Here is a 28,000-nt window from a genome sequence, read left to right as displayed (position 1 = left end):
CATACAATATATTTTTAAGTGTTACTGAGAGTGATGGGAGGAGGTCTATTTTTAGGTATGTTATAAAGCAAGTATCTTTTAAAAAATTTTCTTTTAATTTTATTTTTGGCTGCATCAGGTCTTCGTTGCGGCATGCACGCTCTTTGTTGCGGCACGCGGGTTTCTCTCTAGTTGTGGCGTGCGGGTTTTTCTCTCTCTAGTTGTGGCTCGCGGGCTCCAGAGAGCGTGGGCTCTGTAGTTTGCAGCTCACGGGCTCTCTAGTTGAGGCGCGTGGGCTTAGTTGCCCCGCGGCATGTGGGATCTTAGTTCCCCGATCAGGGATTGGACCCACATCCCCTGCATTGGAAGGCGGATTCTTTACCACTGGACCACCAGGGAAGTCCCCAAAGCAAGTATCTTTGAGGAAGTGACATTAAAACAGAGTCCAAATAAGGGAAGTGTTCAATCCATAAAGACATCTGGAGGAAGGTGTACCTGGTGGAGGGGACAGTGTGTGCAAAGGCCCTGAGGTGGGAGTCAACTCAGGTGTTGGAAGGACACAAAGAAGGCCAGTGTGATTGGAATGGAGTAGGAGTGAGAGGGAGGATGCAGGTCCAAGCAATGTCAGGGCAGGTTCTGCAGGGCCCCTGCTGAATGCTGAGGCAGGAACACATGTCTGGAGTTTGAGTATGATATTCCTTGCTCTTTATTTGTGGTTAAGCCCAGGGACCTGGGCATGCTTGGAGACAACCCCCCGAGAGCAGCAGAGGCCTCAGGGTCTCAGGACTCGCAGCCATGGGTGTGCATATATTCTGAAAACCCCTCTAGCTGGTCCAGCAGTTCCTTCTTGCCCACTGCCCCATCCACTGGCCAGTGCATGAGGAACGTCTCCTTGCCCAGGACATGGGTGTATCTGTGGGCAAGAGATGGCCAGGATGGTGAGGAGAGCTGGGTGCCTTGAAGGTGTGGAGACCTTTCTGACTTGCCCCTCTGCGCTGCCTGACAGACTCTCAGAGCCACAGCTTATAGTGTCCACTCCACCAGGCCATCTCAGGTCCCCCCACCTCTAGCCCATACTGCTGGGGATTAGAAAATGCTCCCCTCCCTCTGACTCTTTCCTGCCCTCTGTTGGAAATTTACATCCACATTTACAACATCTCCTTACGAATGGTGTTCCCTGGAGTTGTGCAGTGCACAGCCTGCACCTCCATTCAGGGCAGCCCTGAAACCCAAGACTCGTGTTGACAGGTGCAGTAGAAACTTTGACACCAAGGACTGGACTGGGGTAGGGAAGGGGGCCCAGGCCTGAGTCCCCAGGGCAGCAGGAGCCCCCCACGCACTCAGATTTGACTCTCCACAGGTCTGATGTCTGGCCCATGACGAGGTATGTCTCGTGTTCTTGCAGCCCCAGGGAGTCACGGCAGGTGGCGTGAGTGACGAATTTCTTCATGGTGAGGGGCTTGGCAGAGTCCGTGCCTGGAGGAGAGGAGAACCAGTTTGTGAGCTTGCATAGGCCTGGCCCTCCTCCGCATTGGGACCCCCGGGGTAGGCCCCCACGCTCCCTCCTCTGCCACCTTGGACATACCACTCTTGATGATGGCTTGGAGCCGCATGTTGTAGTAGATGTAGGGGCTGGAGGCGGAGGTCTCCACAGACTCCAGCCTGGCCTTGTACACTGGGGAAGGGGTCCAGGAGGGTGTCGTGTTGGTGTCCAGCCTGCAGGTGGGCCGCCCCCTGCCCCGCCACTCCCCACACTCACCAAAGTCCACGCCAACCTCACAGGCTGCTGCCTGGAGCTCCTCCTGCTGCACGTGGTGGCTGTCCTTCTTTGGGGACGGGCACTGGTCTGGAAGGTTGGGGGAGGCGGGGCGGCTGTTCTAGCTGCACTGACGGAGGGGCCTTCCCCCCATCTGACCGCCATCCGGCCCCAGGCGGCAGCCGCTGGGTCTCTGGGTCTGGCCTTTCTGATCTGTAGGGTGCTCTCTCCTCCTCTGTCTCTGCGTTTGGTCTTTTTCTTTTCTGTTTCTCTCATCTGAGTTTATTATGTGTCCCTCCGTGTCTGTGTCTCTGATTCGCCCGATCTTTGGCTGTGCCTGAGTGTATGTGTCATTCGCTGTCTCTGGGTCTCCTTTTCTCTGTCTCTCTTTGTCTCTGTCTTGCTATCTCTCTGTCTCTCTCTCTCTCTGTCTAAACTCAGCCCAGAAGGCACCCAGGAAGTGATGAAAAGCTCTTGAACCCCTAGCCTGGCAGTCCCAGCCCTCCGTGTCCCCATGACCTCACCCTCGGCGCATCTGCACACGTCTCTGTGGCAGATCTTCCTCAAGGAAGCGTGCTCTGTGGGCAGGTTGTAGAAGGAGCTGCACCTCTGGGCTGCGAGAGGAGGCGAGTGACCGGGGTTGGCTTGGGCCAGTGCTCCTGGGGGCTGGGTGCATGTCTGGCTCCGCCCCCAGCAGGCCCCGCCCCACCTGACCCGCCCAGCGCCCCCCTTAACAGGTCCCTTCTCTTTAAAGAGCCTGCCCCCTTCTTGCCCACCCTTACCCAGCGGGCCACGCCAAGTCCCTTCTCAGCTCTGCCACACCCGCTTCCAGGCCCCTCCAGGGCCACTTTAACCACCAAGGAAGGCCCCGCCCCTCATCACCACGCCCCTTGGGTCCCTTCCGGCGCCCTCTTGGCCACCCCTCCCACGGAGCCAAGGACCCCCTCTGCCACGCCCCATTCCCCCTTTTTGGCCCCGCCCCTCACCCCTCCCTTTTTTTCTGGCCCAGTCCTTCTCAGGCCCTGTACCCTCCCGGGTTACCCCTCCACCCCCAGGCCCCTGCTCACAAGGCTCATAGTAGTCGTAGACCATGACCTGGGCAGCCTGCAGGAACTCCGCCTGCAGCATCCTGTGGACGCGGAAGCCCAGCACCGTGTCTGCCTTGTGGGAGAGCTGGAGAAGGGAAGTCCTGTTTCAGCTGATCAGGGCCACTGAGCATGGGGTACTGACCACAAGGCCTTGGCCATAACCACTGACCGCATGGCCCTGACTACTGAGGAGCTGACGTCAGAGGGCATGACCCTCGGGCAGTACTGGCCAGGGTGCTGATTGTGGTTTCTCCGCCCATCTGGCTGCCCACGGACCTCTGGCAGAGGACACCTGGCCTTCCTCACCTTCTCCAGGTAGAGGACAACAGTGCTGTCGCTGGAGGTCGTCTTGGTCTCATACTGGAAGGCGTACCTCTCCACGTCGCTCGTGAGCTGGGGCAGAGGGTGAGGACTGCGCGTCGGCAGAGATCCTCCAAGGCACCCAGCCCTGGGAGTTCCAGATAGTGTGAAGCAACTCTCAGAGCTCCCGGCCCTTGTCCAATCAGCCCCACTGTTGGGGAAACTGAGGCACAGTCAGGGCAAGAATTTAGCTAAGGTCATACAGGGAGTCCCTCAGAAGTGACCATGGCCGCTGACCTTGAGGCAGGGACTGTGGGGCATTAACCTGGGGGTCTTGACCCAGGTAGATGCTGTTCTGCACCCACTCAGGGTATGTGGGATGTTGCCAGGGCATCCCCGCCCTGCTCATTACCTGTTTGAGGTCATCCTGGTTGGGGTAGAAGCCGGTGAGCAGGGAGACCTCCATGATGGTCATTGTGGCCTCTCGATGACCCTGGTACCTGGGGATTTCACAGCACCAGTCTCTTCCCACTGTCCCCTTGCCCCTCTCCCACGCTCCCACTGTCATCACCTCGCGCCTGGACAAGGGCAGTAGCCTTCTCCTGTGTCTCCCTGTCACTCCTCTGCCCCCAAGAGGATACAGCTTTAGCAAACAGAAATCTGGTATGTTGCCTCCTTGCTTAACTTCCTTGCTTTACCAAAACACCTGGCCTCATCCTTTCACTTCACCTCCTTCCCCTCCGGCCTCTGATTGATTGCTCTGAAGTGTCAGTCTCTTGCCTGCCACTGGACCTTGGCACATGCTGTTCTCTCAGCCTGGAATTCTTCCTCCCTCTTTGCCCTGAAAAATCCTGTCATCTTTGCAATTTCAGCTGATGCATCACCCCCTCTGGGAAGCCTTCCCCAGCCCGCACACCAGATCATTCTCTAATTTGCCCTCCTGTGGCTCCGTGGACCTCTCCTTTGCCACATTTAATCACGGTTGTCATTTTGCATTGATTCTGGGTGATTATTCGGTTATTGTTTGTCTCCCCTGATAGTCTGTGAGCTCCACCAGGCAGGGAGGAGCTGCCTTGCTCACAGCTGTGCCCCCAGCTCCTAGAACAGAGCCTGGCACCAATTAGGTGCTCAATACATTTTTTTTTTAATCTGGGACAGACCTGGGTGAGGGTATTTGGGAGACAGAGCCAGACTGGGGTGGGGGCTGGAATGTCTGGAGAAGATGAAGAGAGGGGAGAGTCATGGGGTTCAGAGCTAGCCCTGGGCATCTGGGTCATGGTGTATGTTCACCATGCAGGAGCCCGCCTTTCTGGGACAGGGAAAGCTGGGGGGCAGGGTTGAGGTAGCAGGATGGTACATAAGCATGGAAGGGTGGGGTAGGGGGCAGAATGGGGGACAGGCAGGGGAGGACAGGAGGAGAGGTAGGGATGAGGGGCCAGGCATGGAGAGGCAAGTTTGGCTGGCTCCCTCCCTCCACTCAGGGAGAGCTGCTAAGGAGTTTGGATTCCAGGAAGTGGGTCCTTCCTCCTGCCCAGTCCAAGATCCTGGTGACCTGACCTTGTTTCCATCCGGAGCTGAAAGGTTGCTTCCCCCTTTTTATTATCTGCAGAGAGAAGGCAGGAATTTAGAGGCTGGGTAACACAGCCTCTGGAGCCAGCTTCCTGGCTTCAAATCCTGGCTCTGCTATGACTTTGAGCAAGTTGTTTAACCTCTCTGTGCTTTGGTTTCCTAAACTGTAAATGGGATCATAATATTCCCAACCCAGCTTGTTAATTTTTTTTTTTTGCGTTACGCGGGCCTCTCACTGTTGTGACCTCTCCCCTTGCGGAGCACAGGCTCCGGATGCGCAGGCTCAGCGGCCATGGCTCACGGGCCCAGCTGCCCCGCGGAATGTGGGATCTTCCCGGACCGGGGCACGAACTCATGTCCCCTGCATCGGCAGGCGGACTCTCAACCACTGCGCCACCAGGGAAGCCCCAGCTGGTTAATTTTAAGTGAGTTAATACGAGTAAAGCATTTAACATAATGCCTGATTAGTGCCTTATAGCTGCCAGTCGTTCTTACTATAGTATTCCTACCATTATCATATTGCTTCTACTACAGCTACTACTACAATTAAGAAATGGGGTCCAGGGGCTTCTCTGGTGGCGCAGTGGTTGAGAGTCTGCCTGCCGATGCAGGGGACACGGGTTCGTGCCCCGGTCCGGGAAGATCCCACATGCCGCAGAGCGGCTGGGCCCGTGAGCCATGGCCGCTGAGCCTGCGTGTCCGGAGACTGTGCTCTGCAACGGGAGAGGCCACAACAGTGAGAGGCCCACGTACCGCAAAAAAAAAAAAAAGGAAAAAAAAAAAGAAATGGGGTCCAAACCAAAGTCTTGGTCACTTTTAGTCCCTAAAAGTCTTAAGACTGGTGAGACTTGTTTCCCCGTACCCTGACAGTGAGCTGCCAGTGGCAAAGTCCTGTCTCTTCCTTCTTGGTACCCCAGACTGGAAACTCTGGAATCCATTTCTGACCATCTCCACAGCCCCCTCCCTGGTCCGGCCCCATCATTTCCTGCAGGACCAGTGCAGTCACCTCTTCCTTGGTCTCCCAGCTCCCACCTGTGCCCTCTATAGTCTGTTTCCCCCACAGCGGCCAGAGGGAGCCTGTGCGAACCTGTGCTAGGTCATGTCCTTCTTCTACTCAGAACCCTCTCTGGCTCCTATTTCACTCCAAGCAAACGCTAGAGTCCTCACCATGGCTTGTAAGTCCCTGCCCCATCTGCCCCATCACCTCTCCAACTCTTTCAACTAAAAATCTACCCCTTGCTCCTCTGTAGCCACACTGGCCTCCCTGCTATTGCTCAAACCAGGTGAGTTCATTCTTGCCTCAGGCCCTTTGCACCTGCTGTTCTGTCTGCCTGGAATGCTCTTCCCTCAGATCCTTCCTGGCTCACTCTCTCACTTCTTTCATGTTTCATCTCAAATGCCACCTCCTCAGAGAGCTTCCCCTGGACTTCCTCCAAGTCTGTAGCACCTTTTCCTACTTTATTTTATATGGTACTTATCATCACCTGCTATTATGCTTCATATTTATATTTTACAATGCAGATTCACTTATGTTATAAATAAATAACAATAAAAGTATAATCTACTGTTATTGTTTGTGTCCTACTAGAATGTGGGCTCCAGGAGAAGAAGGGATATTTTTCTTGTTCATGCCTACGTTCCCAGGGCCAAGAAACAGGGTGCAGCACCTAGTAAATGCTCAAAGAATATTTGTTGGGGAAGGGTAAGCTGGGACGAAGTGAGAGAGTGGCATGGACATATACACACTACCAAATGTAAAGTAGATAGCTAGTGGGAAGCGGCCGCATAGCACAGGGAGATCAGCTCGGTGCTTTGTGACCACATAGAGGGGTGGGATAGGGAGTGTGGGAGGGAGACGCAAGAGGGAGGAGATATGGGGATATATGTATACGTATAGCTGATTCACTTTGTTATACAGCAGAAACTAACACACCATTGTAAAGCAATTATACTCCAATAAAGATGTTAGAAAAATATTTGTTGAATGGCTGAATAAAGCAATAGAGATACTTACTGAATGATAGCTAAAATAAAGTAATAAAAAAGAAGAACTGGGTATCCCTGAGTCCAGGGTCACCTTTCGGGGCTTTGTGAAGAGTCACATTCAGGTGGTACAGGTTGCAGGTGTCCTCCCAGGACTCTGGAGACCTGTGGTACATGGTCAGGATCTGTCGGAGGGGGAGGTGTCAGAGCCCATTCACACTTACTCCTTTCCTCCTTGCTTCAGTTCCTGCCTGCCCAGCTCTCTGCCCCATGGGGAATTCACAGCGAGGTCTTTCCCGTTCAATCCATGTGTTCAGTGGCCAGAACACCCTATATAGCCTAGGCAGGCCAGCTCTGTAATAGAACTTCCCGCAATGTTGGCAATAGTCTATCTGTGCTCTCTGTGTGGCAACCTCTAGACACGTGGCTTTTTTTTTTTTTTGGTTGTGCCGTGCAGCACGTGGTTCACCAGGGATTGAACCCATGCCCTCTGCGATGGAAGCAGGGAGTCTTAACCACTGGACTGCCAGGGAAGTCCACACATGTGGCTATTGAGCACTTGAAATGTGGCTAGTTCGACCGAGGAACTGAATTTCTTATTTTATGTAATTTAAAATTAGCTGAAGTTTAAGGTGGAGCGTGACTTGCCTGAGATCACACAACAAAGGCAGGGATTCAACTGTGGCTCTGTTGCCTGAAACATGATAGTGGGCTACCTTGAATGTGGTGACAAAGAAGGCTGTCCTCCTGGGTCATAGGGCATAGGGCCAGACGATGTAATGGAGCCTTCAGATATTGTGGGAAGGGTGGAGTTGTTCTCTGGGTCTTGAGAGGCACTCTGGCGGGAGAATCTTTCTTTGGGGGGTAAGGAAAGAGACCCCTTCAGGGATTCAGCATAGGAGGGGCAGAGGGGTCCAAAGATCTCTGGCCTCTGTCTTCCCTGACTCTTGACTTACTGAAAGTGAAAACCTCTGTTTCCCCACCCGTCAAATGGAGCCCATATTTTTACCAGCTTCTCAGGGGGGTTTTGAGGTGTCCTTAGATTGATTCCTAACAAATGGTTGTGTCCTAAATGGTAGCTAAGATTATTGCTGATTTCAGTCTTGTTTTGGAGTCTATATTTGCCTCTATTTCCACCAACTGGGGGAGCCCTGGGCTCTAGCTAAGGAACACAAGACCTACCGAGATGGTGCCTCTTCCACTGCCGCTGGCTTTGATCTCTAGGTCATCCTGGGCAGAGAACTGAAAAGAGAGGGGAGGAGGATTTGAGGGGAGAAGAAGCAGCAAAACATGGCTTACACGCAGTGGGGATGGAGAGGAAAGAATGCACGGGCACTGGGGCCTCAGTTATTTCCCTAACCTGGGGTCTAGTGACTCTCCCACCTCTCTCCATGAAGAAGGATTTACTTTTCCTTCTTTTTTTTAAAAAAATTATTTATTTATGTATTATTTATTTATTTAGGCTGCACCAGGCCTTAGTTGCAGCATGCGGGATCCTCATTGTGGCACGCATGAGGGATCTAGTTCCCTGACCAGGGATCAAACCCGGGCCGCCTGCATCGGGAGCGCGGAGTCTTACCCACTGGACCACCAGGGAAGTCCCTGCATCTACTCTTGTTTCCCTCATTCATTCTTCCCTCATCGGCCAGAGCAAAATTTTACAAATTCACATCCAATCACATCACCCCTGCTTAAATCCCATTGTTGTTCTTAGAACACTCTTGCCTCAGTGCCTTTGCACTTGCTGTTTGTTCTGCCTAGATATCCACAAGGATCACATCTGCCTTTCCATAAGGTCTTTGCTCAAATATTACCTTCTTGGTGAGACCTTCCCTACCCAGCCTAATTACAACTCCTTGATGTTCCCACCCCCTCCCTGCTTAATTCTTTCCCATAGCACTTGCCATCATTTAACACATTACATATACTACTTATTCACATCGCTTTTTTGTCTATCCCCACTAAAATATAAAATTCTACAGGGACAGGGATTTTTTTTTCTGTCTTGTTCATGGCCATATTCCCAGAACCTAGAAGAGTGTCTGACACACAGTAAGTGCTCAATAAAGATGATTGAATAACTGAAGGTGAATATCACCTCCTTCATGGAGTAAGGTCATGGAGATTACCTTACTCCCCATAACCAGGTTATTATGTCTTTTACACACTTATTTCATTCCCCTGTGTTCTGAAAGCTTAAAGTGGAACGTAGAATTATATTTATTGTCTTAATTTCTTTCTAGACTGTAAGTGCTTTGAGAGTAGGGACCACAGATGTTTCATAATGTAACCCAGGAGAATGCTTGGCAAACAGTAGGTGCTCAGGAAATGTTTGTGGAATGAATGAACCAATACATTGATAGTATAGCCAACGGTGATTAGGTAATATTGGTGCGGGGAGATTGCCAGGGACATGACTCTTGGTCTCATCTCCAGTGCGACTTCCGTGTGGACTTCCCAGCTGCCCCTTAGCTCCATACCTTTGCTGACCGCAGCTGGTAGGCATTGTTCTCATCGATGAGCCATTCCATGTTCAAGGCTCTCTTGGGGGCTCTGATGTGGACGCGGAGATCCTGGACACCATCTAAGGGGACAGCTTCGCGGAAGCGTGTGAGGGCCTCTATGGCCACGACCGTGGTCTGGGTGTTGGGATGGGGGCCTCGGATCAGCACCACTGACAGCTTACCGGAGCCCCGTGGGGCACGAGCACCACGGACAGCTCCTTCCGGTGGGCCAGTAGTGTCAGCACCTCGGCTAGCGACGCCCCCCCTACCTCCACCCCCAGTTTCCGAGGCTCCAGTCACCTGGGTGGACTGGAAGCCTCCTCCCAGCTCCCGTTTCTCCAGCAGCCACTTGGCGATGGCGTGCGTCTCATTGTGCCGACCCAGCTCCAGCTTCTGCATCAGTGCATAGGCCGTGGCCTCAATGGTGTATAGGGAGTCCATGTCCAGGTCATCCACTGGCCAATGGGTTTTGTCTAGAAGATGGATGCCCACCTTGAAACGCAGATCTGAGCCCACCTACCTAAACCTGCCCCCTCCTTGTGTCATACTGCCCAGTTTTTCTCATCTGCTATTTTATTGAGCACCTACTTTATGTGTAAATCTTTGCTGAGGAGATGTGTGGACATTGCAATTTTCAGAACCACTCTAGGAGACAGGGACACTATTTAGAGCTAGGGAAATTGAGGTTCAAAGAAGCCCCTCCACATTCCTCTCAGTCCCACTGCAAATGCGTTTTTCTACCTCCGCTCCTCTTGACTTGGGGAACGGAGAGGATGGGATCAGGACCCTCAGGGCTGGGAGAGGGCGGGCCAGCAGAAGCAAACCCCTCTCAGTTACCTATGTTGTACGACCTTCTTTCCATCCTCGAACATACCAAGCACTTTCCCACTTCAGAGCATTTGCACGTGCCATTCCCTCTGCTTGGAATATCCTTGGCCTTTCACGTAGGTGAGCCTTCTCATCTTTCATTCCAGCTGAGGGTCCCCTTTTCACAGAGGCCTTCCCAGTTCTCCAGTCTATACTCCCCTCCCCTCATCATCTCTCCAACCCACCTTGTATATTATTATCTCAGCACCTGTCTCAATTAGTAATTCTCCTTTGATCTGTTTGTCTTCTACCTGCCTCCCCCAGGAACGCTGGGACTTCTGAGGGCAGGGACCACATCGGTCTTGTTCACCTTGGTTTCTCAGGGTCTGAGCTCAAGGGTTGGCACACCATAGGTGCTCATAAATGAAGAATCACATTTTGCTGGATTTGAGATCATACAATCCCCCTCTCTCTGCCCGCCCCCCCCCCGTGACTGTGGTTAACACACAGTTGGTTGAAAAGTGGCCCACACCCACCCTGGCTGGCAACGCTGTCCAGGCGGTCGTTGGCTCGGGGACTCCTGGTGAGGGCCAGAGCATAGGAGACTATGGCTATGGCAAAGGTTGTCTGAATGTGGGGGAGTTTTTTCTCCAGGAAGTCACCGGCTTGCTTCATGCTGGCCGCCAAATTCTAGAAAGTCAAGAGAAGAGGCTAGAGGGGGAGGTGATCAGAGGAAAGGGTTCTGGGAGTTAGAAGAGAGGAAAGCACTAAGAAGAACATGAGGGCAGGGGAGCTCCCTGTGTGCAGGGGGTATGGCACCCTGCAGACCCTGCCCTCATCTTTGGGTCCTACCGGTATCTTCTGGTTGCACAACTCCTTCCCCTCATTCAGAGCAATCAGGACAAGAGCTGTGAGGGATACATCTGCCTCGGAGCCTCGGTAGCCACCCTGTGGATGCAGAACCACACCCATAATCCCTTTACCATCTTGGAGACACCTTCCCCAATCCCTCCTGACTGACCTTGAAAAGCTCCCAGGTGCTCATCTCTGGGCTGGATGATGCTGAAAGCAGGAGGAGGAGAGGGGCAGAGGAGGAGGAGCTATCTTGAGATTTGCCTGTGTGGGGTCTGCTTTGCTAAGAAAAGTTGACAGCCATGGAGGGTGCTGTGCTAAGCTCTCTATGCTAGCTCAAAATATTCTTGCAGCAGCTCCATTCTCCTGATGAGCAAACTGAGGGTCAGAGGGTGAAGTGTCCCCATTGCTAGTAAATGACCGACAAGGTTCAAACTCCTCTTTAGTCTCCCAAGTTCCACCCTCAATCCCTGTACTGGACTGAATAATTTTCCCCCAAAATTCTTGTCCACCCAGAACCTCAGAGTGTGATCTTAGTAGGAAATAGGGTCTTTGTGGATGTAATGAGCTAAGTTAAGAATAGGTTATACTGGATTAAGGGGACCCTGTGTCCAGTGACTGGTGTCCATATAAGAAGGCACACACAGAAGGAAGAAAGCCATGTGAAGATGGAGGCAGAGATTGGAGTGATGTGGCTCAGGGCCTTTGCACATGCTGTTCTCTTCGCCTGGAGCTCTGTTTTCCATTCTTTCCTCTGCTGTCTCCTATTCCTTTTTCAAGTTGCTGCTTTACTGTCATTTCTGCCTGTAGGCTACCCCTGACACCCCCAGCGCTGGGCATGGCTCCTATTAAATCCTACCTCCTGCTTTTCTCTCCCATGGAACTTGGCACAGTTGTGACTTAAACAATCACTAGTTATAATTATTTGGTGAACTTCTGTCTTTCCCCCACTACCCAGCTTGTCAGTTCTACAAGCAGGGGCTGTCACTGTCTTGTTTACCTCTGTGTCTCCCCTCTCCCCAGCACAAGGCCTGGCGCACAGCAGTTGCTGGATAAATGTTTGTTGAATGAGTGAATAAATCACATCCCTAACGTGATAGGTGCACAGGACAGGGCTGGTATTCGGGGGAGACTTAGAGGAGGTGGCGTCTGATCTAAATCTAAAGAGAAAACATACTTTGGCTTGGTGCAGGGGAAAAAAGGGATGAGGCGTGACTATACCATGCAGAGAGGGCAGCCTAAGCAAAGACACGGAGGTGAGTTGGAAGGACCTGTGAGCAGGGAGTGTTGAGGGGTGAGACTTGGGAGGAGATACAGAAGAGAAGGATACAGTAGAGAGATACTGTTGTAGGTGACTGTGTTTGTCTGTAGGTGACTGCCACAGGTGTTTGAGCAGGGGAGAGACCTCCCAGGCTGTTTGAAAGCTGTTTCTGGAGGCTGGTGTGGAGGAACAATTGGTAGGGATGGGTGTGTTGGCTGGGGGAACACGGAGGACTCAGACCCAGAGACAAGTGGGCCAGGACTGGCAATTCCTTGAAGTAGGGGTGGGCGATAGGTCCCAGATGTGCCCAGCCTCCCCACATTGTAACAGAGTGCAGCCTGGTCCAGAGCAGGGAGATGTGATGCTTGGTGCCGGACCTCGGCTCTTTCCTGTTCTCATTCTACCTGGGAACACGTCAGGGGGCTGAAATTCCCCTCCCAGTGTGCAGAGCCCTTGGGTTTTGTTTGAATGGCTCAGGCGGTGGTGGGGGGGTGGGCACCTTCATGGACCCCATGACCACAGGGCTTTCCTCCAAGAAGCTCCCGTCCTTCGCCTGTCTCTGGGTGACGATCCAGTTGGCAATGGTGCAGAGAGACTCAGGGTTGAGCGCCCCCATTGTCATGGTAGGGTAGGCCAGGGCGAAGACCCGGAATACGTAACTCGTGAGCCTGTTGGAAGGGAGACAGGATGAGTGATGGCTGGCAATAATCACCAAGGGGGTTCTAGGACAGAGGCGTCTACACTATGGAGAAGTCTACCCCAGAGACCACAGCCACTTGGAATGCTGCTGGCCTGCAGGCTGCCTGCCCCAAGACCCCTCAGTGGGGATACTTCTGGGGTCATCAAGCCCCCAGGCTGGTCCCTCAGGCTTCCTCCTACCAGTGTCCTCATCCTTACCAGGTGCTTCCTGGGTTTCCCTTGCTGGTGTGGTAGGTGCTATCTGCGCTCCGGTGGGTCAGCATCCGGCTGTACCCTGGGAAAACAGGTGGATGGGAATTTACCGGGAGAGTTGGTGCTTGGGTGTGGCTGTGAAGGGGGGGGTTAGTTACCAGGCATAATCTGGGGGTCAGGGTGTGGGTGGGACTTAGGGGTGCATCATATCTAGATGTAACCTGGAGGAGGGGACTGGTCCAGGTGCATTAAGGAGGGAGCTGCGGGGCCCAGGTGTAAATGAAGGTCATGGCCACATGTGACAGTGGGAGCCAGGGTACAGCTGTATCTGGGAGTAAACTGGGAAACTGTGCCATTGGGGTGTGATTGGGAATTGCTGCTGGGGAGGGATCATGGAAGGTGAAACCCAGGAAAGGGCGTATCCTGAGGGGCCACTACCTGGGTGTTTTCTTGGGGGTTGTTTCTTGGCTGTAAACTAGAGATGTCAGTGTGTCTGGGTAGTCAGAGGATGTTACTCCTGGGTGTATTCTGGAGAGGGCACCTCTTGGGTGGATTCTGAGCCTTGCTACTTGGGTATTATCTGAAGGTTACCTGGAGGTTTCCTGTTTGGGTTTAACACTGGGGATGATAGAGTCTGGGTGTTACTTGGATGGAGCACCATCCAGAGCAGCTGGATGGAGAGGTGGCGTCTGTGTGTAACCAGGGAGATGGGGTCAGCGTCCAAACTAACTTGAGGGTCTCTGTCAGGCTGTAACCGGGATGTGTGTCTATGGTTGTTACCTGGGGGGTTTGGATGTAACCTGGGAAGGTATTAGCATTCAGGTGTAACCGGAAGGCCACCACCTGGGATTATTCTGGAATTTTCTGCCTGGATGTTCCCTGGGGGTGTAGCCCAGGGCATGGAACTGATTGGCTATAACCTGGGACAGTGTCTGAATATAACATAACCTGGGAGGTTGCTGCTTTGGGGTTAACCAGGGTGTCTGTTATGAGACCTGTAGCCTGGGAGAGGGGTCAGGGTGAAGGAATAATGTGGGGGTCACAATTGGGGGTCACCTGGGGGACTTGGTATCAGGTTGTCATCTGGGAGAAGAGTCAGAGTTTGGGTGCTATTGTCTGGGAAGGTCCAGTGGGGTACCCCAGGGGTACCTCAGCCACCCTCCCCAAGAGTCCCAGACACCCTCATCGAGGTCCCAGGAGGGGATCCACTCTCACCGCTGACAATGTTCTTCATCACCTGCTCCCTGAGCTCTACCCCAACCTTGTTCCACTGGCCCGTGCTATCCAAATAGCGGGCCAGGATGATCACGGGTGCCAGGGAGCTCAGCGTCTGTTCAGGGCAGCCAGTGGGGACCCTCAGCAGCCGCCTTGTTTCTTTGGGTGTCAGGCTGCCCAGGATGGTCTCTCCAAGGATGTCACCTGTCAGGTGGGCATGGTCTAAGCTACCATGGCTCCCCGATGGGGACCATAGGTACCCCCAGCCCCTCCTGCCCCTGTGCCCAGGCAGGCTCTGGAGTAACCAGCCCCTCTTCAGCCCCCGCAGGAGCCAGCTCTGTCTAGGCACCTTGAATGCTGACAAACACTTCTGCCTCTGTGTTGGGCATCTTGTTCAAAAAGTCCTGTTTGGGCACCAGCTCCATCTGGGTCCGACCTGAGCAGGCACAACCTTGTGTGACAAGCAGGTTCTGGGACTGGGGAGGTCAGGGTTAGACTGCAGACTCTGGGAGGATCTCAGACTGCCCCCCTCACCAGATCCCCTCATTTCAGCCCCTCCCTCCACTGGCGCATGGTCCCAGGATCCCACGTGCTCCCTGAAGCAACCACAAACCTTGGGGGTTCAGGAGGATGCTATGGGATATTTGCTGTATCTGACCCCCTGCCTGTAGGATGCAATGAAGAAGAAAGTTAAAAACAATAGTCATAATGACAGTAAGAGGAAGTATTGCTTAGCTACAAAGAGCACAGACTTTGGGACCCAGATATCTGGGTTCAAATCCCAGCTCTTTTGCTTCCTAGCTGCATGACCGCATGACCTTGGGCAAATTACTTCACCCCTCTGTGTCTCAGTTTTCTCATCCATAAAAGGGAGAGTACAGTAATTCCTACCTCATAGAGTTGTTCTGAGGGTGCAGTGAGTTAATATTCTTAAAGTGCTATATCGTAAGTGCTAAAAACTGTGTTTGTTAAGTAAATAAAGTATTAATGGTGGGTCATGCACTGGTCGTGTGTAATTTTCTCAGCTCTCTGATTATTCATGGGTATGAGGATTATTCCCATCCTGAAAATGAGGAAACAGAGGCTCAGAGAAGTTAAGTAACTTGCCCAAGGTCACACAGAAGAGACAAGGTTTGAACCCGAGCCTGACTCCAAAGTCCCGAAGTGGGGCCTCTGTGACTGAGCTTTCAAATCATTGTCTTGCACCTCACTCCTGTTCATCGATCTCGGGCCCACCTGCCCCTCCCGTGATCACACAGCCTGGAGCTCAGGAGAAGCCCCACTCACTGCACTGGCAGCAAGGGCTGGGGGTGCCTATTACCTGGACCAGGAGTGTCTTCCTCACGTGGTCCTGGACCCCAAAGCCCATGACTTTGACCTCTACATCCACTTTGCCTGTTTCAAGTGGGAGAATCACGAAGGGCACCATCTTGGAGGAGGTGGGGGGCACGACAACCACCTGGCGGGCAGGGGCTCCTGGCTTTGCCGCACTGCACAGTGACTCCTTGTGGGGGAACTCCACTCGGACCTGGGGCAGGGTGGGCAGTTAGAGGGTCCTGATGCATGAGGAGGCCCAGGACCCTAGAGTCACAGTCTCCTCCCTGCCCCCACCCTGAGAATCCTGAGTAGGTGACAGTGTAGCATAATGACTGAGAGTAAAGACCCTGCCTGGGTTCAAACCACTTCTGTCACTTAGGTGCTCTGTGATCTCAGGAAAGCCATGTAAGTTTCCTTATCTCCAAACCAAGAACAGTCATAGCATCCATCTCCTGGGGTTATTGTGAGGCTTAAATGGGAAAATGTCTTAGAAATGTTTTCAAAAAGGCCGCCATTTCACTGGCTCCTTCGAATAATGGACACACTCCATCCCCCTTATAAAACACACTGACAGACATTTTTGGGGGGAGAGGGGAAGGCTGGGGGCTTCACCTTGACCGGGTAGGCCATGAAATTGTACAGCACAGCTTGGGTCTGGACCTGCTCATTCCTGATCACGGAGAAGGGCAACTTCAGATCCACAAAGAATGATTTCATAACTGTCAGCTCAAAGGGGTCAGAGACGCAAAGACCTAGAACCAGGAGAGCACTTGACGTTAAGCAGAGGCCAACTGCCCTGGGGCTGGCCAGGGCCACTGTTCTCTCCTATTCCTTCAGCACTGGGCTTGTGGGGTCACCTTGTCCAGCCTTGACACTGACGGCCACAAACTGCCATGTGGTGATGGAATCTGGCACGGTCACACGGGTGCTGTAGTGCGAGATGCTGCAGAAAGTGCCAGGGTAGGTGGAAGGGAACATAAGTGAGTCTGTGCTGCCTGGACAGAGCCTCTGATTGAGGGTTACTGTCTTGGGCTTACCATCACTATGAAGGGGTCAGTGGGTCACCCAATTAAGGAAATTATCACTAGAGGGACATCATTTGTGTCGACCCACTGGGATCTTTATCCCCATCCAGGAAGTTTCCTGTCATGGGACAATGCTGAGAGCTCAATGTCGCTCCTGGGGGCATTGGCCATGATGGATGGCCCCTGATGCATGGACAGGCCAGGCACCAGAGGCTGGCATGGGGGCCATAGTCCTACCCCGATTCACTTTTGGGCAGAGTAATCTTCTTCCAGAACCAACTTTCAGGGAACAAGCTCCGGACAGGCTGGTCCTCCTGGAAGATGTCATCAAAGTCCTCGTCTTCATCCACTGTAGGGAGGAGATGTGGGGCAGGGTTTCTTTTGCATGTCTCCCATGACCCACCAGACTCTTCAGTGGGGTCCTCCCGCCTCATCCCTCTATGGCACATGTTACCCCTTGACCTGTCCATGGCACTCCATGTCCCTCAGTCGAGCCCCCCGACCCTGTGCCTCCTGCTGTGGCCGCCTCACTTGTCCCCAGAAGCAGCTGCTCCTCTCGGGCCTCCCGAGTCAGGGCCTCAGACACATGGCAGCAGCTCAGGAAAGCGGCGATGCAGACTGGTCCGTAGCGGACATGATGGGTCCTCTCCTCACACGACAGCCCCACTGGGCTCTCCCAGAGCCCCGCCTCACAGCACTTTCGCTCCAGCTCTGTCTTGAACTTGTTCACTGCAGGCCAGAGTTAGTGGGACAGAGGGGCTGGGTAGGACCTGAGGAAGCAGGGACCCATCCACCTCAATGCCATGTACACCTGACCTCTGTTTAGCCATATCTCTGGCAATGCTGTCCCTAGAACTTTGCCTGTATCTTTCCCCTGAAGCTTCACATTGAACTCATATGATGAGTTCTGATGAGGAAGCTGAGCTACAGAGAGGTCAATTCACTGGCCCAGGGTCACACAGCTCACAAGTGGCAGAGATGGGACTGGAATTTATACTGCTGCTATTTCTTCTCCTTCGCCTTTGTTTGGGACGGGGATTGGCAATGCCATGTTTATTTATTGAAGTTGTGATTTTGACTCCTGGTTTTCGTTGTGTGTTTTAAAAAAATGAGAACACAAAACTTGCTGTAGAGCATGATGTCAAGTTGAATGCTTCTAAATTGCGAACCGAAGGAATACACTTAAAGATAAAAAATATTATAGCAATTTAATAATCTTATTGTCTACCATATAACATGAATAGAACATCTATAGTTAAGTGATTGTTACCATAAATAAAACAACAGTTTATATTATGTACTTTTCTCAGAAGGTTAGCATGATTTTCGATATTGAAATTAGAGTTAGAGTTTTACCTCAATTTTTATTAGATTTCACTTATTTTCCCTTTATTTAGATCCACAAAGTCATTAGTGCTGCTTAAAAAGACTGGAAAATCTAATATTCATAGAATCCATGCTTCTAACAATAGCCAGTGCTGCCTCTCATCTTCCTTGAACTCTAGGCTTCTTGGTCCCGTCCACACCCTGGTCTTGGTCTACATATTATCCATCTCCCCTTTCATCTACTTTCCTGTATCACAGAAGCTAGACATCTAAAAACTACATTTCCCAGACTCCCTTGCTGCTAGGGTTCTGGATGGGATGAGATTCTGCCCCCCAGACGCTCTTGTATAGAATTTGGAAAGTGGAAGAGAGGTGGAGACCATTTCCCTGCAACGGTGGTAGCTGATGGGTGGGCTCCAGTCTATGTGTTTTTGTAACAGGCATAATTCTGTGTTTCACTATCTACCTGCCAGCTTCATGAGAGATATTGGCAGAGTTTCCTGAGATTTCATGCATTGAAACCTAGATTTCATGCATTGCAAGAACTACAATGGCGTGATCTTGAGTCTCAGCAAGCAGCCTTCCAACTTCCACTCCTAAAGTTCAGCTAATGATTTTTTAAATGTTTTATGGATTTTACACCTTTAATAGGATAGTAAGCACAGCAGAAACAATCACTTGTGAATATTTACTATAGACCGTGTATCTTTATAACTTTTTTTTTTTTTTTTTTTTTTTTTTTTTGCGGTACACGGGCCTCTCACTGTTGTGGCCTCTCCCGTTGCGGAGCACAGGCTCCGGACGCGCAGGCTCAGCGGCCATGGCTCATGGAACCAGCCACTCCGCGGCATGTGGGATCCTCCCGGACCAGGGCACGAACCCGCGTCCCCAGCATCGGCAGGCGGACTCTCAACCACTGCGCCACCAGGGAAGCCCCAGCTAATGATTTTGAAAGCACCAAACTCCCATCATTAAATCACCTCCCCTCCCCGCCCCCCGACTGGAGTACCTAGAGTGGTTTCAGTTTTCTGTTCTAAGCCCTGATGAATACAGGTTAGGGATCCAGGAGGGCACATCCAGCTTTAGCTCTGACCTGCATTCCTCTTGGTCTCCAGCCTCTTCAGGGAGCGGCGGTGACGGCTGGGAGATGGGCTCTGGGGGCATTGCCAGTCTGGGGATCAGAGGGAAGAATGAGAGGACAAGTGTCAAGATCATTATCAACATCCTTGAGATTTATTGGGTGCTTACTGCATACCCAGTGCTTTATATGCATCACCTCTTTTTATCCCACAGCCTCTTCGTAGTCAAGATTTGCCTTAAACTTAAAAGTTGTGCAGGGCTTCCCTGGTGGTGCAATGGTCAAGAATCCGCCTGCCATTGCAGGGGACACGGGTTCAAGCCCTGGTCCGGGAAGATCCCACATGCCGCAGAGCAACTAAGCCCATGCGCCACTACTGAGCCTGTGCTCTAGAGCCCACGAGCCACAACTACTGAGCCCATGTGCCACAACTGAAGCCCGTGCACCTAGAGCCCATGCTCTGCAACAAGCCACTGCAATGAGAAGCCCGCGCACTGCAACAAAGAGTAGCCCCCGCTTGCCACAACTAGAGAAAGCCTGCGCGCAGCAATGAAAACCCAATGCAGCAAAAACTAAATAAATAAAATAAATTTATTAAGAAAAAAAGTTGTGCAATCTTCAGCAAGTCACTTAACCTCTCTGGGTTTTAATTTCTCCAGCTATGTAAAATGGAATAATCATAGTTCTATCTATGAGATCATGCATATAAAAGTACTTAGCACAGGGTCCAGCTTGTAGTAAATAGAAATTGTTATTTTTTAAAACATATTTATTTATTTATTTGGCTGCACCAGGTCTTAGTTGCAGCACTCAGGATCTTCGTTGCAGCATGCGGGGTCTTTTAGTTGTGGCATGTGGGATCTTTAGTTGCAGCATGCGAACTTTTAGTTGCCGCACGTAGGATCTAGTTCCCTTACGAGGGATTGAACCCAGGCCCCCTTCATTGGGAGTGTGGAGTCTTAACCACTGGACCAGCAGGGAAGTCCCAGAAATTGTTATTAATAACACTATTTATAGCTGAAAGAAGACCCTCCTAGTTGTCCCCAAAATATCCATTCTCCCCTATCGTTTGTGGCAACTAAACCTCCATCTTTTATGTATCACTCAGAATGAAGACTACATTTCCCAGCCTCCTTTGTACCTAGATAGGGCCATGTGACTGAGTTCTGGCCAATGAGACAAGAGAGAAGTGTACTATTCTTTCCACTTCCCTTCATCCTGGTGCCTGGCAGGAGGTCCTGGTGAGACTTCATCTTGGAATATGGCAGAGCAACAAGCTAGAAGGAGCCTGAGTCCCAGAATGACCTCTGGACTGTTACTGAGCAAGAAATAAACTTCTACCTGTTTAAGCTACTGTTAATTTGTATCTCTGATACACATGGCCAAAACTATATCTTAATTAGCACATGGTAAGTTACTTATATTATTATGTACATTTTATGGAGAGATAAACTGAAAATCAGAGAGAAAATATGTCCGGCCTATGGTAAGTGGCAGGGTTCTAGATTTTAGCTCATCAGTTTCACACCAAAGTCCATGTTCCTAACCACTAGATAGCACTTCCCCCACCCCTGCCCTCTTCCTGCCCCCCTTATGTACCTGAGCTTGCCAAAGTGTCCATCCCTGTGCTCATCTTCATGTCCAATCCAGCATCCTTGAACACAGCAAGTCTGTCTTTCCCACTGCCTGCTGTGCAGCCAATGTCATGTTCCTCCACCGTATCCCAGACCTGAGGGTCAAGAGAGGAACCTGGATTTAGAGCCTGTATGACCCATTCAGGGAAGGTGCAATGGTGCACTGTAATTGCTGGTTCAATTAATAATTTTCACATAATCACCCATTTACTGAGCCCTTACTACCTGCCAATCTCTATGCTGTGCACAGGCTCCTTGAATCCTTGCAACCACCAATGTTGTTCATTTAATAGGTGAAGAAACTGAGGCTCCAGCTAGAATCTCCAGGCAATCTTTGGGTCCAAAGCCCACATGTTCTTACCTTCTTCTGTGTGAACTTGTGTTTGCTGTTCAAGATATAGACAGCCTTGTCCACGGCCACCAGCCCCACTGTGGCCTCTGCATCACCTGTCACCTTCAATTCCACCTGGCTGCTGGGCTGTACAGGCTGGAGGTATCCTTCATTCTTCATGCCAACCTTCAGCTAAGCAAGGAAAAAGAGAGATGTCAGGAAAAGAGGCTCATAGGTCACCAAGGGGCTTCCCCAAGTCCACTTTCAAGTTCATGCTCCCTCAGCTCTGATGGAGCATCTGGGAACTCCACCAGGCCAATCTCAACTCTACACATTTACTTGCATCTTCTCCGCCTCTTAAGTTGAGGGTTTTTTTTTTTTTTTTTTTTTTTTTTTTTTGCGGTACACAGACCTCTCACTGTTGTGGCCTCTCCCGTTGCGGAGCACAGGCTCCGGACGCGCAGGCTCAGCAGCCATGGCTCACGGGCCCAGCCGCTCCGTGGCATGTGGGATCCTCCCGGACCAGGGCACGAACCCGTGTCCCCTGCATCGGCAGGTGGACTCTCAACCACTGCGCCACCAGGGAAGCCCTAAGTTGAGGTTTTAAGGCCACATCACTTCTCCTTCCTCTCCTCTGCCTCCAGACTGAGAGGCCTTGAATTTGTACAGACCATCTCCCAAGCATTATGATGGTGGTGTACAACTTCAAGGAGTTTGACTCACCTTCTCCTTGCATTTGTCATTCACATCAATCCAAATGGAATCAGCTACCAGTTCAGGGTCCTGCCCTATTCCCCTTGGCAGTAAATAAAAAGCCAGGATGCGGAAGGAAGGAAGCATCTTTGAAGTCACATCAATAATGGCTGACGTGTAGACACTCCCATGACTTTTTAACTGATGTTTGGCATACACGATCTGACCCTTACTCAGGACCTTGGAGACAAGGGAGACTATGGATATGAGAAGGGTAGAACCAGCCCTTCCCCTAGGCTATCCCAGCCCACAGGGGAGCCCCCTAGTCCTTTTGCTTCAGCCCCTAGGTCTGAGTCCATCCCAGATGGTTCTTATCAGCTCAACTTATCAGTTCGTATCAGGTCCTAACCCCTCACCAGGATGGTGAAGTGAGTGATCCAGTCCTTGGTTACAGGATTTTGATGCTTTGTGTTGAGGCTCAGCTGGATGTTGCTGCCAACCTCTGTGTCCAATGTCTTCACCTCAATGTGCAGGAAGTTCCCTGACCCATCCTGAGTTGAGTAAGGCCAAGCTGTCATCCTGGCTGAAGCCTGCTCCTCTGGCTGGAGAGGTGCATCAGTTTCCACCTGGGGAGCATGATGGGCAAGTAAACCCCTAATAACCCTTCCAGCTCACACAGTCCCAGCCCCGTTCTCCCTGCCCCATAAGATTGGTACCAGGATAGGGAGCTCCTTCAGATCTCCATTTGTGTTGATGGTCAGAGTGGCCACCCCACTGGACGAAGTATGTACTTTGTGGTTTTGGCAGCGGACGAGGACTTTGGAGGCTGGGGACCCATCAGGATTTGAGACGAAGACCTGTGGTGGAATCTGGCATGAGATCAAGGACAGGCCTGGGGGTGGCCTGGTGTAAGAGGTGGGAACTAATGCAATCTGGATAGGACTGCCTTGTACAGCTGTACAAGTTGTGCACTGAGCAACACCAGGGACACCTCTCATTTAGAGCCTGAGTGGAGCCCCTAGAGTTTTGCAGAGTACAACTGTATGTGGCAGCCCTGGGTGTTGGTGTACTGGGGGGTAAGGGTGGGGGGAACTGAGGGTGAAAAGGGTAGGAAGAGATGTGGAGGGCTTGGGGAAAACTTGGAGTAGGATTGGCACCAAAGGATGTCTCCAGCTTTTCTAATGCTTATCAGACATTTCAAAGTCAACCCAAATGAATGTATGTAAAAATAGCATGCTTTCTGGACAAATGTAGCCTTAAGATAAACTTCTAAGCATCACTTTCCAGCCTGACTGTGATCCATAACACCCCCACAGAGAAATTCTGGAGCCATCACTGTGCTTTGGGGGGACCTGGTTAAGACTTGAGGGAACCTTGCGATTGGTCTGGAGGCATTATAGACTCAGCTCTCAGACAGATGAGCTCTGGGAGGCAGGTGAAACCTGTGTGGGGTTTTGTCTCCTGGGAAGGTCTGTTTCAGGGAGGCGTCCAGAGTCCCTGCGTGGAGTGAACCCAGACTCTGACCCTAAAGTGGAATGGCATCCCTGGCTTGAAATACTGGGGTGTCCTGGTGAACTTGATGTTGTATGGGCTCTGGACAATCTTCACCCCGGAGGTCTCGGCCTGGACCATCTCACCCCCTGGAGAGACAGGAGGATCGTAAGTTCTGCAGCAGAGGTTCAGTTTCCTGGGGAAAGGGCAGGCTGGTATGGGAGGCCCATCTTGGTGAAGGCAGGAAAAGACAGTAACACGATTTCAGCGCCTCCCAGCCCTTCCAGCATTTCCCCATTTCTCTGATGAGGAAACTGAGGCAGGAGGTGGCCCAAGGTCACATGGGTGGAGTGTCTGGGTTGGGAAAGGACACAGTGTCCTGACCTCAGCCAGGGGTGTGGGTGAGGGTGGCACCTGAGGAGAAGACAGTGACGTTGACAAAGATTGAGGCCCCAATGAAGTCCTCTTCCGGGCCTTGGAATGTGGCCATCAGTGTGTCCTTCTGGAGGGAGACGTGGCCGAGGCCTTCAAAGATCTGCTCTCAGCGCAAGAGAGAGGAGGGGAGATGGTTTCTTGGGAAATGGGTGATAGCAGAGGAAGGGGAGGTGGGGAAGGGGGAAAGAAGGGGGAGGAGAGGGGGAAGGAGAGACAGTGCGGGGGGGGTCTCAGTCACCTCCACCCTCTGCAGGGAGCTTTGGATGGGGATCCGATGGGAATCCTGCTTCACCCCAAAGATGGCCAGAGCGTGTCCATCCACTGGCTTGTTGAATATATATCTGGGGGATGGACAGCCATCTCACTGGCTCTGAAGCACCCACACAACCTCATGTATCTGCAGAGACAGCCTGTGTAATCTCATGGGGCTGCAGAAATGGCCTTAACACTTTGGGAGGGGCGGAATTGGCCCCTGGTAACTTAGATGTTTCCATTACTGACCAACACAAGCCTGGGAGGTGACAAATATGTCCCTTAAGGCCTTGTTGGGTTGCAGATGAAGCCTGTGCAACCTCACAAGATGGTAGAGGTAAGCTGTACAGCCATATGGAGCCACAGAGAAATCTGAACAAGGACTTCACTGGTGGCGCAGTGGTTAAGAATCTCCCAGCCAACGCAGGGGACACGGGTTTGATTCCACATGCCCTGGAGCAACTAAGCCCGTGTGCCACAACTACTGAAGCCTGCATGCCTAGAGCCTGTGCTCTGCAACAAGAGAAGCCACCGCGATGAGAAGCCCACGCACCGCAACAAAGAGTAGCCCCTGCTCACTGCAACTGGAGAAAGCTCGCACACAGCAACGAAGACCCAATGCAGATGAAAGAAAGAAAGAAATCTGAACAGCCCCTGGGATGGCAAAGGTGGCCTATGAAGCCTCGTCAGGCAGTCTAGTTGACCTGTATAGCATGATAGATCTGCAGAAATGGTCTGTATAATGTCAAGAAGTGGCAGATATGGCCCTTACAACCCTAGATGGACAATATGGCCTGTACAGCCTTGTAAAGTTGTGGGGATGGTCTGTAAATTCCATAAGGCAACATATGTGACATTTGCAATTTCATAGAACTTCAGAGATGGTCTGGACAACCTCACAAGATGGTAAAGGTGCCTATGCAACCTCGTGGACCTTTAGAGATGGTCCAAACCATGAGATGTCGTATAACTCCATTAGGTAGGTAAGGTGGCCTGTACAACCCCAGAGGCCTGAAGGGATGGTCCTTATAACCTCACGGGACAAGATTGTCTCATGGGTGGCAGAGAGTGCCTCTCCTATACCCTAAGAGCTACAGAAGTGGCTCATTTCTCTCTACCCATTCAGTTTCTTGGCATTTCTGGTCCTCTGGCCAGGCTGGGGGTAACGGAACTCACCGGGCCTGGATATTCACACCCAGAGCCTCATCGTTGAGGTAGAAGAAAGTCTTGTTTGGTGTCAGCTGGACCTCAAAAGATGGGAGCACTGGGTGCAGTAAAGAGAGAGTCACCCTCAGCGTTTCACTGTCACTGCCCCCCCGTCCCCTCCCTGCCCCACTCGCTCCTTCCTCAGTGATTCTGGAAGCCCCCAAGGGCTGGAACACATAGTCCTCAGGCCCTGGCACACAGTAGGTACACCATGAGACCTTTGCATTTCCAGCCCCAGTCCTTGCGTGATCCACCTTGTCCACCCTGGCACACCCTTCTCACCAAACTCCTTCACTTCAAAGGTAGCCTTGAACTTCTGCTTGGGTGCACTTTGGTAGCTGGCTTCGATGCTCCAGGTCCCAAGACTGAGGCACAGAGAGTTAGGAGAGATGGAGCCTGAGAAGGAGAACCTCCCTCCCTCCACCCCTAGGGTCCCCAACTGGGCACCTGATGAGCTCTGGGAGGTGGAAGGAGTTTGTGAAGACACTGTCCTTGGCCAGGAGATCCTGGCTGATCACGGTGACCCCCTCCGGGTTCTGCGGGGATATAGGGGGTGGTTGGTTCATGCCCCAGGCCTTCAGCATGTGATATAACCCCAGTGTCTGGGATCCACCCTCCCCTCAGGAGAGGTCACCTTGATGTCCAGAGTGAATGTCCTGGGCACAGGATCCATCCTGTGGTTCACAGTGTACACCCGGTATTGAACTGGAGGAGGAGGGAAGGCTCTGAGCACGGGATAGAGTGTGGAGAGGGGGTGGGTATTGTCATTAGGATCTTGGGCAGTGGGGTGACCTTGGACAGAAGGACACCCTGGGGGGTGGAACATGTGGGCATGGGGGAAACTGGGGATGAGAGTCAGCGCCTGCCCCAGGCCAAGTGCCTGGGGGCTGTACCCAATTGCTCAGGAGTGTAGATGGTCTTGTCTGTCTGAATGAAGATGTAGCCAGCGTGGGGGGCCACCAGCACCAGCTTCTCCATTAATGCGGAGGCCGAGGCGGGTGCCCAGGTTGCCTGGATGATGACATACTGCGTTCCTGGTTGTGGCGGGTAGACCAGGCTCTCGGGAATCTGGGGAGAGATGCCCACACGCCTCAGGGCCTGCTGGGGTCTACATCCCTGCGGGCAAAGCCCTGGACCAGATCTTGGAGAAGCAATTGAATGGGAGCTCTCTGGTTCTGCCCTTGGGAGCAAGGTCCCCACGTGTGCCGCCCAGGTTGCTGCTGAGCAAAGGTATCCAGCCCAGCGCAGGGGTGGGGGTGGGGTGGGGGGGTGGGGGGTGCGATCCCGTTTAGGCTCAGTTTCCCAGACTACCAGCAGAGGGCGCCTTTTATTAATTTGCACAGAGACGTTATACGGACTAATTAAGGCCTTTCTCAGAGCCCAGACCTACGGAACTTTGAGTTTCTAAATGGATAGGACATGCAAACTGGAATATATCTAGAATGGATAAACAACAAGGTCCTACTGTATACCACAGGGAACTGTATTCCGTATCCTGTGATAAACCATAATGGTAAAGAATAAGAAAAAGAACAGGTGAATGGATAAAGAAGTGGCACATATATACAATGGAATATTACTCAGCCATAAAAAGGAACGAAACTGAGTTATTCGTAGTGAGGTGGACGCACCTAGAGTCTGTCATACAGAGTGAAGTAAGTCAGAAAGAGAAAAATAAATACCGTATGCTAACACATATATGTGGAATCTAAAAAAAAAAAAAGTTCTGAAGAACCTAGGGGCAGGACAGGAATAAAGACACAGACGTAGAGAATGGACTTGAGGACACGGGGAGGGGGAAGTGTAAGCTGGGATGAAGTGAGAGAGTGACATGGACATATATACACTAACAAACATAAAATAGATAGCTAGTGGGAAGCAGCCGCATAGCACAGGGAGATCAGCTCGGTGCTTTGTGTCCACCTAGAGGGGTGGGATAGGGAGGGTGGGAGGGAGATGCAAGAGGGAGGGGATATGGGGATGTATGTATACATATAGCTGATTCACTTTGTTATAAAGCAGAAATTAACACACTATTGTAAAGCAATTATACTCCAATATAGACGTTAAAAAAAAGAATAAGAAAAAGAATGTATATGTATGTATAACTGACTCACTTTGCTGTACAGCAGAAATTAACACAACACTGTAAATCAACTATACTTCAATTAAAAAAAATGGATAGGACATAAGAGAAGCAGTAACTGCATCCAGGCCTTGCATCTCTCTCTCTCTTTTTTTAAAGATTTTCTTTTTGATGTAGATCATTTTCAAAGACCTTACTGAACCTACTACAATACTACTTCTGTTTTATGTTTTGGTTTTTTGGCTGTGAGACATGTGGGATCCTAGTTCCCTGACCAGGGATCGAACCTGCAACCCCTTCAGTGGAAGGTGAAGTCCCAACCACTGGACTGCCAGGGAAGTCCCACAGGCCCTGCATCTCTTCTCCAGTGTGCCTCTAGAGTCTGCCCCTCTCTATCCTTGCTGCTGACCCAGAGATTCCCTTGATGGCCACCCAACCCGGCCTGTCACCCACCGTCACTGGTGCCTGGTCCATAAAGTGGTTTTCTGGTGAGAGAACGAGCTGAACCCTAGCCACTGGCATCTTCTTCATGGGGAAATCCCACACGGTGAGGTTCACCTTGAGGGGCCTGGTAAGGGGCTCTCTGGAGTCCGAGTGAGCCTGCACGTGGATGTTCTCCGGGCTACCGACCCGCAGGACCCGGGGGGTCACCAGGATGTACCTGCCAGCAGACAAACATGGGGGCACCGGGGGACTCAAGAGGTGGAAGTGATGGACGGGGGTCACATGCAGGGAATCATACAGATGGCAGATATCCCCTCAGTTCTCCAGACTCACAGCGGCTCAGCATGGGCAACGGGGGTCCCCAGGAGGAGTAGAATCAATCCTAGGAGCCAGGGCACATCCATGGCGGTGGGAGGACAATGTAGGGCCACAGGCCACAGATGCCTGTCCTCTTGTCCACCCCAGATCTGGTCTGTT

General features: G+C 51.8%; 1 protein-coding gene across 5 annotated transcripts; it reads right to left on the bottom strand.

Moving 5' to 3' along the window:
* Position 1: 1 nt before the first annotated feature.
* LOC309804069 (complement C3-like) lies at positions 2–27,989 on the bottom strand. Of its 5 annotated transcripts, XM_082621122.1 has the most exons (41): positions 27,857–27,989; positions 27,533–27,740; positions 25,887–26,061; positions 25,628–25,698; positions 25,441–25,529; positions 25,276–25,358; positions 24,964–25,051; positions 23,774–23,876; positions 23,515–23,635; positions 23,134–23,249; positions 22,326–22,466; positions 22,026–22,235; positions 21,640–21,849; positions 20,947–21,108; positions 20,551–20,680; positions 18,967–19,044; positions 17,079–17,276; positions 16,785–16,896; positions 16,380–16,465; positions 16,135–16,274; positions 15,527–15,733; positions 14,819–14,870; positions 14,555–14,641; positions 14,206–14,409; positions 12,997–13,072; positions 12,599–12,767; positions 10,839–10,934; positions 10,523–10,676; positions 9,480–9,652; positions 9,156–9,314; positions 7,858–7,917; positions 6,770–6,860; positions 4,681–4,726; positions 3,536–3,623; positions 3,130–3,216; positions 2,803–2,908; positions 2,260–2,349; positions 1,739–1,825; positions 1,565–1,654; positions 1,320–1,455; positions 2–892 (listed from the first exon to the last, which is right to left on the bottom strand). In XM_082621122.1, the coding sequence occupies exons 1-41, from the start codon at positions 27,925–27,927 to the stop codon at positions 760–762; spliced, it is 4,983 nt and encodes a 1,660-aa protein (XP_082477248.1). In that variant the 5' UTR covers positions 27,928–27,989; the 3' UTR covers positions 2–759. The 5 variants fall into 5 exon arrangements, with proteins under 5 accessions (XP_082477248.1, XP_082477249.1, XP_082477251.1 ...); XM_082621123.1 differs by lacking the exon at positions 3,130–3,216; XM_082621124.1 differs by lacking the exon at positions 15,527–15,733 and having other exon boundaries at positions 3–892.
* Between the last annotated feature and the right edge of the window lie 11 nt (positions 27,990–28,000).

Source organism: Mesoplodon mirus (genome assembly GCF_964341445.2).
Source record: "Mesoplodon mirus genome assembly, chromosome: 5".
NCBI classification, from domain to species: Eukaryota; Metazoa; Chordata; class Mammalia; order Artiodactyla; family Ziphiidae; genus Mesoplodon; species Mesoplodon mirus.
This window is presented reverse-complemented; position numbering and strand designations above follow the sequence as displayed.